Source organism: Protopterus annectens, chromosome 11.part0, assembly GCF_019279795.1.
Source record: "Protopterus annectens isolate FY-2018-M chromosome 11.part0, PAN1.0, whole genome shotgun sequence".
In the NCBI taxonomy this organism is placed as follows: Eukaryota; Metazoa; Chordata; order Ceratodontiformes; family Protopteridae; genus Protopterus; species Protopterus annectens.
Window position 1 is genome coordinate 273883315 of NC_056745.1, and position 13301 is coordinate 273896615.

The window sequence follows — 13301 nt, forward strand, 5'->3', positions numbered from 1 at the left end:
ACAGTTATTAAAGCCCGTGCTGTTTTCTTTCAAAGTGGTTTTTTCTTGCATTTTTTGTATTTTTAACAAGTTTTTTATTGTTTTCTGACGTTTGTTTGGTTTACATATATATATATATATACATATATATATATATATATATACATATATATATGTATATATATATATATATATATATATATATATATATATATATATATATACACACACACACACATATATATATATATATATATATGTATACACACACAGACATATGTATACACACACACACATATATATTATATATATATATATATGGGTCTACTTCTAATGACCGAAACGCTGATTCGCCGACAGGGAAATAACAGACGCCAGAAAACCGACAACACACAAACCCGACAACGCGAAACACCGAACACCATAACACCGACACACTACACGTAAACAACACAGTACACTACAACACATATCCACTAGCCCTAACCCAAACCCTAACCCTAAGGTCCGACACTACCGCACACTCTCCCTACCTGCACCCTAACCCTAACTCACTTACACACTCAACCCCAAGTTCGACACTACCGCACACTCTCCTACCTGCACCCTAACCCTAACTCACTTACACACCCCGAACCCCAAGCTCCACTACCGCACACCCTCCCTACCTGCACCCTAACCCTAACTCACTTACACACGAACCCCAAGTTCGACACTACCGCACACTCACCTATCACACACCCTAACCCTACATATCCCTGAGTATTGCACACTTACCTGTCCGCCTCCCTACTCCTAAATCCCTCACTATCGCAAACTTACCAGGTCAAGGCCACATTCCCTTGTCGGTCTTCCGTCTGTCGGGATGAAGCGTGTCGGTCAACTGCGTTGTCGGTCGCTTCGTGTCGGTTATTTCCTGTCGGCGAATCGGCGTTTGGTCATTAGAAGGAGACCCATATATATATATATATATATATATACACACACATATATATATATATATATATATATATATATATATATATATACATACACACACACACACACACACACACACATATATATATATATATATATATATATATATATATATATATATATATACATACACACACACATATATATATATATATATATATATATATATATATATATATATATATATGTATACATACATACACACACACACACACACACACACACACACACACACACTTATGTATACATACACACACACACTTATGTATACATACACATATATATATGTATATATATATATATATATATATATATATATATATATATATATATATATATATATAAATAGATATATATTCAACAATTGGCTAAGCTTCTGGTGTCATACAAAGGGGATCCAGTATTTGTCTGCCTGGGAAGACATGATCGACAAACCACGATGCTTTGCCAGAGATGGTCTGCACCTGTCACCCCTGGGATTCAGATTACTGGCTAAAGCTCTTGACACCCCTACAGTGCCTTTTTTAGGCAATGTTCAAAGGATAAAACCACCACTGTAACAGATACAATACAAGCATGCAAAATCTGAAGGTAATGCTACTCAATGCTAGTAGTCTAAATCTCAAAATGCACTCTCTCAAGGCTCTCCTAAACATGGAGAACATCGATATCTGTGCATTGACTGAGACCTGGTTCAAGGCTCCAGAGAGCACCCCTGCAATACCAGGCTACAATTCTTACCACACTTTACGGCCACAAAACCAAGACCAAAACACTAAAGTTGGAAGAGTGTCCATATTCACCAAGGATAGTCACACCTCCAGGCTAGTTGCCCAACACAATGCATCTGAAATTCTCCAGGTGCAACTAACACTAGGTAAGACTGCCATCCAAATTGTAGCTTGCTACAGATCCCCCACCATACCCAAAGATTCTCACTACACCTTCCTAAACATACTGGAAAATATTAAAATACAACCAAACACCTTAATACTGGGTGATTTCAACTACCCTGCCATTAATTGGGAAAACTACTCAGGTACCAACTCCTTTTCCCAACGGTTCTTGGAATTTATAAATTCCAATACCCTGGATCAACTAATCCATTGTCCCACCAGGGGCTGCAATATCCTAGATCTGGTCATTACCAACATGGGAGACAGATGCTCCACACCAGTGGTCACTCCCTCATTGGTCAGGTCTGACCATAAGCAAATCACCCTTGACATCCACATCCCACCCTCACCCCTGAGTAAGGAAACCTCCTTAAAAAACTTCTCCAAGGCCAACTTCATGCTACTGAAGTCAGAAGTGACAAACCACAACACCCACGCGGATGGGATCTGGAAGTTCGACTGCAGAATCCTACACTAAGGCACTGTACGAACACATCCACTCGTGCATGAATCGTGTCATCCCAAATAGAACCAAGATGATCTTCTCCAAAAAAAAGAAGCCAATCTGGTGGTCCCCTGCTATAAACAAACTATACAACAGAAGGAAGAAACTGTTGCAGAAAAAGAGGAAAATCCCAGGATGCAAAAAACTCCCTCACCAGCCTCAGTAAGAAGCTGAGATCCTCAAAAGCTAGTTACGAAAATAAAATTGCCAAAGATTCCAAAGACAACCACAAGGCATTCTATAGTTATGTCAAAAATCTAAATGGCAATACTCAGATCTGCTCTGAGCTACAACAGAATGGCATTAAATATACTGATCCCAAGGATATTGCCAATATCCTGGCAGATCGATTTAGTGCCAACTTCATCCCCCTCTCACCCTCTAAATGGCCCATCTCAATACCAAAAGATTGCCAAATTCCAATCATCACAGCCACACAGGTAGAAACAGCACTCTCCAAAGCTATGAATACAGCATCCATGGGACCAGATGACATCCCAGGCTGTGTACTACATGAACTACAAAATGAACTGGCACCCCACCTAAGTGTCCTGTTTAATCATAGCCTCACCTCAGGCTTCGTGCCCACTGAGTGGTGCACAGCTACAGTTACCCCGCTCCACAAGGGAGGATCCGCCTTGGATCCCGGGAACTACCGTCCCATCAGTCTGACAAGCCTGATCTGCAAGGGCATGGAACGCATTATCATGGAACTTATAAAGAAAGACATTGGCAACCTTCAAACACTGGACCCCACCCAGTTTGGGTTTGTGAAGGGCCGATCTTGTCTCCTGAATCTGACTGACTTCTTCGAATCGAGTCTCCAGAGCTGTGGACAAGGGTAAGGCAGTCCACACAGCCTATCTGGACCTCGCCAAGGCCTTTGACACCATCCCCCACTCTGGAATCATAGATAAACTTACTAAGCTGGGCATAAATCCCTACGTCACTCAATGGGTTGCCAACTGGCTTACTGACAGAACCCAGACTGTAAAAGTAGCAGACTCCGAATCCAGCTCCAGACAAGTGACAAGTGGAGTACCTCAGGGTTAAGTCCTGGGACCACTCTTGTTTGGCATCTACTTCTCTGAAGTGCAGGCCAACACTAAGGGACTCTGGCTAACAAAGTTTGCAGATGACTGCAAACTGGGAGCCATTATCGAATCCCCAAATGATGTGGATTTTCTACAAAAGGGTCTTACAGAAACAGATGCCTGGTGCCAGAGCCGTGGGCTCAAGCTTAATGCCAAGAAATGTATAGTTATCCCCTTTGGAAAAAAACATGTACCCATGAACTACCACATAGGTGGCAGGACACTAAACATCGAAAGTGTGATGAGAGACTTAGGGACACAAGTGGGCAGTGGTCTCACTTTCGATAACCACATCGCCACAACAGTCAGGAAATCCTTCTATGTGGCACACCTCATCACTAAGGGCTTTTCATCCAGAAAAAAAGAGGTCATTGTCCCACTGTACTCATCCCTCATTAGACCCTTTATAGGGTATAATGCCCCATTTGGTATGTACCTCACAAGACATCTGCAACAGCTGGAAAGGCCACAGAAATACCTCACTAAAAGAATCACAGGCCTAAAGCAGATGCCATATGCTGACCGTCTAAAACAACTCCAGCTATACTCTGTGGCATAACATCTACTCAGAGGCGATCTCTGCTTAACATACAAGGCCATGTCAAACCCTGAGCTGTTGGACATGCTCCACTTAAAAAAATCCCAATCTGTCAGAACCACATGCTCCAGGGATCTAAACCTTATCACAATGAACAAAACATGCTGGAGGAATAGGTTCCTGACCCAGAGATTCCCCATACTCTGGAATAGACTGCCCATACATGTCAAGCAGAGCACCTCATTGGCCCTCTTCAAAAGGAACCTTGATGATTGGATGGGAGATAGGAAATTCACCCCGTGGATCATGTCAGTCGCCCTACTAGACAGGGGCCCAGAGAAGTAAATATTGTGGGGAGAAATTTCCAGGGAATTGTTATGGCTAGGCTTGCATAGGCCTTAGGGCAGATAGCCTAGTACCAACCTATGAACACACACACACACATACATACACACGCACTTTTTTTACATCTCCCATCAAAAGCCCATCTATTGCTATACACAGAGTAGGCACACTTAATTTGTGTTATTAAAATGTGGCAGCAGGAGCTGAATCACCCGAAAGACAGATATACAATTCCTCCACAAAGTTTTGGTTTCAAGTTTTCTAAACATTTGTGCAACTGACAGTGGGACTCCTACACAACCATATTTCTCTATCTCTTTTATAATGGTGGCTCACAAACATTATAGTGCAGGGATAGCAGGGACAGCATTTATTTTTGTTTGCCTTTTTTTTCATTACACTTTTAATTGCATTCAGCCTAGGACTCTCTACTATCCTAGGACAAAAATCAATGAAAGGAGGACATACAAAAGTATTCACATCAGCCAGTGCCCTCCTCTTGTTTGAGGGTCATTTCTGGGAACCTAGCCAACATAAAGGGCAGTATATGGCTCAACATTCTTCACTACCACAAGAAGAAATGGAAAGAAAAACTAGCTACAAGTGATTCAGCTCCTGACCCAACCCTATTCCCAGCCAGCCAGTCTTCCAGTATCTAGGCTGTTAAGAGAAAAGAAAAGGAAAGAAAAAGGTGACTGCTATTACCATACATGGAGCCTAAAACTAAGAAAAATTAACTTTAGTTATAATCATAAGACAACTTACTTTGGAGATTAGTTTACCAGTTTCAAATTCGGGACTCTTCTTTACACACTTGAAGTAAACATCAATCAGATCCAGTGCATTGCTTTTGTTAAGAAGTGTGTCATAACAATGTTTGATATCTGTATATTTTTCTGGCATACTTTCATCCTCCGATATCAAATGCAGCTTTTCATGCAGCAAGTATTTCCAAGTTTCCATCAGATCACTCAGAGAAACTGTGAAATCTCCAAAGTCCTACAGATAAAACAGGTATGTACATTATCAATCCCCTTCACAGAACAAAAATATATAACAATGCAAATCTATTATCATGACTGATTAAATTTAAACAAAGTAAAATGAGCTACTTAACAGCTGATAAACCAGAATCACTATACCCATCACCCATTCAACCACATGTGAAACCAATGTAGTTAGGTTTTGCATTCCATACCAGGGTCAGTACTGATTTATTATCAGATCATATCATTGATGCTCTAGTCCCACAGAACTAAGGGATGGAGTCCTGTCTACAGCCTAGAAGACCTGCATTTGATTAGCAAAGGAGAATAAAGCTTAAGAATTGGACACCAGCTTGCTCATCTTTAGGGGGAAAGTAGGCTGCTAAGCCAGAGCACTGGCAATACCTTGTGGTGGCTGGATAAATTGTCTGCCTGCAATAGTTACATTATCTGCTGTTGTCCATGCATCTCTTCTCCACAGAGCCAAGGAAAGATGAAAGAGTACATGAGAACATGAATGTCTCCTTCTCCCAAACAGGCAGCAGCTATGAGATGTCGAGAAACCTGTAGGAGAGATGGGTAGGTCACTTCTAGGGACCTAAAACTTGACCCTATACCACCACCTGACTCTCTCAAGAGAGGGAACAAATGAGCTAATTAGGTTTCCCAGGCAGGAAAGAATGCACAAAACTTGCCTAGCCCAGGGGTTCCTGCTTCTTATCTCTGATCGAATGACTGGGCTGACTGCTGGTAGTGGAGTTGTCTAGCAGATCTCAGGGAGGTGGGATGGAAAGAAAAATGCTGTTCATTTATGATTTGGAACATTATGCATACCTACATTACCACACTTTCCTTCTCTGCTACTTTTCATACTCAATATTTAATTTATCTTTATTTCATAGTTTCAATCCATGACTATATGCTATTTTCCTCACTGTTCGTCTCCATTCTATTGTAAATAATCATAATGTTGGTCTCAAATTTTACCTCTGTTAATAATTTAGTGTATGCAATCACAATGTTGTTGTATTTGCTGCTGTTGTATTATATATCCTGTATCACTGTAACCCATTTCTTGTCTGTATGTGTTAAATGTGGAGCTTTTCTCCCCGGGCCTTCACTGAAAATGGGTTCTTCTGGCCCAGTGGACTACCCTGGTAATCAAATAAAATCAATAAATCAATAAAGACAGCAGCCCTTACATTTCTAGATATTTTTCAGAAAGCATGTAGATATGAACAATCGGTCTTTCTTCTGTTTCGTGGCTAGTCTCCAAGTTCAAGGTTGTTACTTAAAACAATGGTTTCATATTGCTTTAATCTACCCTGAAAAGTCCTAACATCAGTTTCTATTCAGACTCTAGATAAAAACATAACTTAAGGGCATATCTAGATGCCAAACACATTTCTTGCCAAACACATTTCTTCCCATTACTCTATTATATTCAATCTGATTTCCTAACCTCTTTTCAATTTCTTTGCGTCTGTTTCATTTTGTGAATTTCACTCGCTAACCATTTGGCCGAGCCGCCTGGTGTCCTAGCCTCAACTAAAAGCTAAGATAATTCTGTCAAGTTCCCTACCCTGTCAGGTTTCAATATCAGTTAAGCAAAAAGAAAAGAAACTGGCATCAGGTGCAAGAGAATCTCAAACTTTAATACAGTTCATTGTTATCATCCACAAACCACGACTTTTTCAAAACTATGAACATACACCAAATAACAAATACCCATTCCCTTATTACACAATAAAATTATACCCAATCAAATTAATTCTCATAAAACACATGACTTTTTCTAACCAATAAAATTTGTAAATATTTAACTAAAAAGTTTTTAGATGCATACCCCTCTATATCTGTAATGCATAAAAAATAAAGGTTACATTTATTCTAAATCCATAGTGATAATATATAAATTGCCCCAGCTTTAATGATCAGATCTACTTTTAGGTGATTAGTATACTTTCTGGTGTGTTCATAGTTTTGAAGTCCTTCTGGTTTGTGGACAAAACTGAACTATATTAAAGTCTGAGATTCTTTTTTACGTCTGGTACCAATTTCTTCTCTTTTGGTTTACCAGTTCACAGATTGGTATTATTTTGTGAAGTTCCGACATCTCCCTGAACCTGGGGTTTGTCAGGTGCAGTATACTACTTTCACTTCATAGTAGTGATGGGTAATGTGTTCTGGTTTGCGAGTTGACATTTAAAAGTTTTAATGCAATTTTATCAGCTACATAACTGCCACATTATCTGTTATATATGGGCTACCTACAACTCTAGACATTCTTATCCAACATAAACAGTGCTCAGAGAGGCTGTCAGTAAAAGCTTTTTCCAAACTTCCAAAGGAAAATGTTTGAGACAAAAAATACCACAGGAGTTGACTAGAAGAATCAGGAGTACATTGGAAATGAACCAGTGACTGGAATTGCGAGATGGAGAATGGGAAGAAAACCAGCAACTCAGAAATTAATGAATAAACGTGGAATTACAAAGCATCACTCACATTTGTGAAATGTCAGAACAAAAATCCCAGGAAATATTGGACTTTGTTAAACTTGTAGGGGACCCAAATCATATGCCCTACTTCATGTCAATGTTTGCAAAACATTAAAGAAAGGGAAAGAGGTAGCCAAAATTTTGTTCTTAACTGTATTTTAATAAAATGGCATATACTGCATGTTATAGAATAAAGCTTTTTCAGTTATGTTTGTGTGTAATAAAAGTATGCAGGTTTCCCTTCTGCTTCTTTCTTCTTATTCATTTTTATAGAAATGCAAGCACTGCAATATAAGAAAAGACATCAAAGCCTGAACAAAAGAACATGATACACATAAAATTGATATGCTGTTTTCTTACTTTTGCAAAGGGAAAAGACTGGATTGAGTCCCTTGGCTTGATCCAACAACAGGATTTTAATTGGAAGTGATTAAAAAAGAACATTGAATACAATGAAAAGTTTTCCTTTAGCAAATACATGTTCACAGTGTAAGATGAGAAGTTTGTACTGAACGCAGTTGTGTATCTAGTTCTCATGCTTCTGTGGAGACAAGTGGCTAAGGGCAATAAGAACAAAATACTTTTTTCTTTCAATGGCTAAAAGATAATATTTTCTCAAAGTATTCAAGTTACTTTGCTGTTGTTGTCTTTCGGCTTTTCCCGGTTAGGGGTCGCCACAGCGGAACTCCGGTCCGCTAATGATTGGCAGTAGATTTTGACTAACGCCGAGGTGCCAGCTCGACGTTCAACCTTCAACGAAGGCATGCCCATTTACGCATGTCTTTTGAACACCCACCCAACCGCGGGGAGGACATGCAGACTCCACACAGAAGGCACTCACCGCACTCCAGCCGAGAATCGAACGGGAGAACCTCTTGTTGTGAGGCAACAACACTATCGCTGCACCACCGCAGATGCTTTGTGTGGGAGAGAAATAAAGATTAAAGAAGCCACAGCACTTAGTGTAAGTTGAAGCACAGTTTGCACCATTTGTCTTAACATGGATAAAAAAGTTATATACTCACCATAACATACCATCTGTGTTGTCCATTTCATTCTTCCTCAACTTATGGGTTCAGATCCAATCCCTCAAGATCTGACTCTGCCATTACAATAGCTTGTGGTAACAAAAAAATTCTCAAGTTTCTCCCTTGCCCATAATGCAGCCTTTTTAAGTATCTCAAATCTGGTTTGCTAATAGAAGTGGAAATATCAGAAGTATCCAGGGAGACCATATCGGGAGATCAGTATAAGGTTAGTACCCACCCAAGACTACCCACTCATCTAGGAGTTCAAAGGTAGGGGGCTGATGGGTGGGGAGTTGAAGAATGAAAATGGACAACACAGATGCAATGTTATGGTGAGTACACAGCTTCTTTAGCCGATATCAATTTTCATTCTATCTTCAACTTATGGGACAGAGCCCCCAGCCACCTTAGATACTGGGTGGACTAGAGGATGTTCCACAGCACTACTGAACTGAATAATGATCTACACCTGGAAACCAGATCTGATTTGCAGTAAGAAACAAAGGTACATTGAGTAGCCCAGATTGCTGCTGCACAAATTTCATCCATAGAGGCTCTAGTTTGAGAAACAGATGAAGTAACCATTGCTCTAGAATGGGCTTGCAACAATTTTGGCAATGCCATGCTCAAATGGTCATAAATGAAAGTAATGCAACTGGTAAGCCACATGGACAGGGTTACTGGTTTACAAGTTTTAACATCTGAGAAATAAATTGGTCAGATTTTCTGAAATCCTTGGTTCTATGAAAGTAAAAACTCAATTGTCTGAGCATCTATTTTTTTTATTTTTTACATTTGTTTACCAGGAAAGTCCATCTGGGTGAAAGCCCATTTTCAGTGGAAGCCAGAGAAGAAAAGCTCCAGCATACATACACTAGAGTAAAGCTTTTATACAATATGTACAATTGAGTAAAGTTTACAATTACAAGGACACGGACTAAAGCTTACTTGAGAGAGTTATTAAAAGGGGATCATTTGATCCTCTTACGTAATTATAAAATCCTATACAAAAGTTTTAAGGAGAAAAATGTTTCAGTTAGCAAGCATAGACTTAACAGTTTAAATAGAATGTAAGGGAAACAAAGTAATTGGTCAGGTTTATAGTGGCATAAAATGGGAGTACAGACAGATTTAGTTAGAAGAAATTAAAGGTTGAGTTCATGTGGAAAGTTCAAGGGACAGCTAGAGTCAGTTTAATGTAGAAAAATCCAAGGACATAATGGATATAGTGGTCAAACAGACTAGGATGATTTTATTCTATAGGGACTGCATTAATAGTTGGGACACAGTGGTGAACTAGATAGTAATTTAGGATTAGTAGGATAGTAGTTATGGTGATAGGGTTACAGTGAAACAGGAAACGAACATGCAGTTTCAGTAGGGTGATTAAAGTAACGGGCAGAAAGTGTAGTGATAGTGGATTGTGAAGTAGAAGGGGAAAGTGTGTTTTACCCTGGGGAATTACACAAGCATAGCCATTTGTTAAATAGATCTTCTAGTTTTCTGAGATTTAGAGGCAGGGAGTTCCATAATTTGGCAACACAGTTAGAGAGCATCAACCTGGGGAATTTGTGGACCTAGTAACTTTTAAGGATTTATTGGTGGAATGCAATATTCTTGGATTAGAGTATGGTTCTAGTAAGTTTTGTAGGATGGGTGTTTTGCCTGGTTGGTTAAGTAATTTATGTGCCATCGTCAGTTGATTGCAGTGAAGGTGTGGGAATTCTAGCCAAGATAATATTTTTAATGTTAGGCAATGGTGTGTTCTGTATGGGGAGTCCGTGGCAAATTTAGCCATTTTATTACAGCAAGTTTCTAGTTTACTTGATCAGACTTTAAGGTTTGTGAATATGGGTGAGGCATAAAGAAGTGTTGAGAGTAGGTGAGTTCTTGCAATGGCTACTTTGGTATTAGTTAGTAAATGTTTTTGTATAGAGTACCCAATTTTTTTGTGAACTTTCGTAATAGTTTGAGATATGCGATGTTCGAATCTCATGCTAACAATAGTAATGCCTAGGAGTTCAGCCACTGTAGTGGGGCTGATTGTTGTGTTGTCTGCAGCAGGTATGGTAAAGTTTGGTGGGGAGTCAGTGGCCTTAGTAGGCTGGAAGACGTACTTAACCCTAATAAAACCAAACTACTGAGAGTGTTGACAAGCCACATTTCCACTGCTGAGAAAGATTTGTGTTTTCTCTTGTAGTTCCTGAAGGATACAAGCTGCACATGCCTGTGTGGAGTCATCTGCATATCAGACTAAAGTTGCTAGAGAAGTTGCTGTATAGAGATTGCTGGTGAATATATTGAAAAGAAGGGGGCCAAGAATGGAGCCTTGGGTACCCCTAATGTTACTGGCAATACAGATTAGATGTCTTGAGACCATTTGACTGCTTGCTGTCTGTTGGTTAGGTAGCTTTGGAACCAAGTGAGGGCAGATGGGCTAACATTTAGGTTGGAGAAGGCTGTTATGGTCTCACATGCAAAACTCCTATCAAAGACTTATCAGTCTTAGTAATTGTACTAGGATTAGTTCTGAAACAGTGTTGGCAGATTGATAGAAGACTGTTTTCCAAGAGGTATTGCATTAGTTATAAAAGAATACATTTTTCCAAGATTTTTGATAGCAGTGACAATATAGCAATAGGTCTGTAATTAGAAAGTTCAATTGTAGAGCCATCTTTGTGGAGGGGAATTATAAGATATTTTTCCAGATATCAGGGACTTGGTGCTCATTAATAGATCTGTTGAGTAGAACTCATACTGCGTAGGCTATAGCATGAGCTGACATCTTTAGGTATTCCTTTGGGAGACTGTCAGCAGCAACTGTTGGTTTCAGTTTTTTAATCAAAATTTTTATGGCATTTGTTGAGACTGGATGAAAGAATGTATTGTTCCTATTTGCTAGTGGTGGGGAATATTTTTTGGATAATGCTAGGATACTTTTAGAGAAGTAGTTGTTAAATTGTTTGGCTGTTGTGGGGAAGGGGGTAGATGCTTGACAAGGGTATAGGATATTTTTGTTAGCAGTGCAAAATGTTTGTGTTTTTTTTTTTTTTGTTTATTTTGTAAGTTGGTAAAGTAATTTTTTTGTCTATTTAGAGTTTTGCCTTTGTTTCGGAGTTGTTGGTAAGTTAGGTCTGTGCAGTCTTACTGGTGTTCCATTGAACCCAGGCTTTATCTCTAGTTTTAAGATTTCTCATTTGGTTAGCCAAGGGGTGATGTTACCTTCAGCCCCGACAGGTCTAGGGAGTGTGAGATTTAGAGCATTTAGAAATGTACTATTAGAGTATTCTACGGCTGTGTTGAGGGGTAGTACTTTTAGGATAGAACAGTTGCATTGAGAGTGGTAACTAGAATATGGGGGTTAACTTTCTTCTTTTTTCTGATCTGATGGTAAACTATAGTTTTTGGAGTATTGGTCTTTTGTTTTAGTAGGAAGGTTAGCAAGTGGTCACTTAAGCTGTCAGAGACCATAATAAAGCTACAAACCATGAGCAATCAGGCTAGGAGTCCAGTTGAGAATGGACTGTATTTTTTTTTTTTTTTTTTTTTTAACTATTCTAGTTGTGTTTTCAATTAGTTGTGTAAATCCATAGAGGCTTATGTGATCAGTAGGGTTCTGGGCATTACAGGTATACCAGTCTAGGTTAAAATCACTCAGTTTCTTGGGAAAAGGTGTTTGTACTCCACTGAAGTAGGCTCTCTAATGAAGTGAGACTGTTCCCAGGTGGAATGTATGCTCCTGCTATGACGGTTTCTTATTAATTTAGTTTTGAATATGATTTGTGCTACTAAAAGTTGGGATATGCAGGTTTAGGCATTACAGTGTCAAGTTACTTCTGTAAACTATGGCTACTCCAATTCCCTATCTAGTCCTGTCTGAGAATACTATAGCCAGGAGAGATAACCTTAGTCTGTAGTTTGAGGTTTTAGCCATGTTTGTTGTTATGATTATGTCAGGAGAATATTGAGAGATTGTTGCATGAAACATTTAACAAATGTAGCAAGTATTCACTTTTGTTCTCAAATTTTGGAAAAAAATACTGGTAAATTTATGGAGAGATATTTGCCTCCAATACCACCTTTGGTAGAAAGGTTGGATTAATGCGGGGAGATTGTCTTTGTAAAAAATCAGATATGGTGGTTTGGAAAATAAAACTTGAATTTCCAAAATTCTTCTTGCAGAAGTTATAGCTACCAAGAAGATGGTCTTCCACAAAAGAAATCTGAGATCACACTTAGTTGCTGGTTCGAAAGAGGAGGTGTCTAATAGCCTGCAGCACCAAATTTAGGTCCCAAGAGGGAGTCAGATCTTTACATGGGGGCTTTAAAAGGAGAGTTCCTCTCAAAAATGCTTTGCAGAGTTTATGTGAAGCAACTGAAGAACCTTGGAAAACAATGTGAAAATTGGATATCACTGCCAACTGGACTTTGATAGTCAAAGAAGAGGACCC

At 39.3% G+C, this 13301-nt stretch overlaps 1 protein-coding gene across 1 annotated transcript in view; it reads right to left on the minus strand.

Moving 5' to 3' along the window:
- The window catches only part of LOC122814932 (PARP1 binding protein), a 929076-nt gene that overhangs the window by 687631 nt on the left and 228144 nt on the right, over positions 1–13301 (minus strand). Inside the window, exon 3 of the mRNA XM_044087194.1 lies at positions 5101–5334. Coding sequence (XP_043943129.1) covers positions 5101–5334 — 234 coding nt within the window. The remainder of the gene's footprint in view (positions 1–5100; positions 5335–13301) is intronic.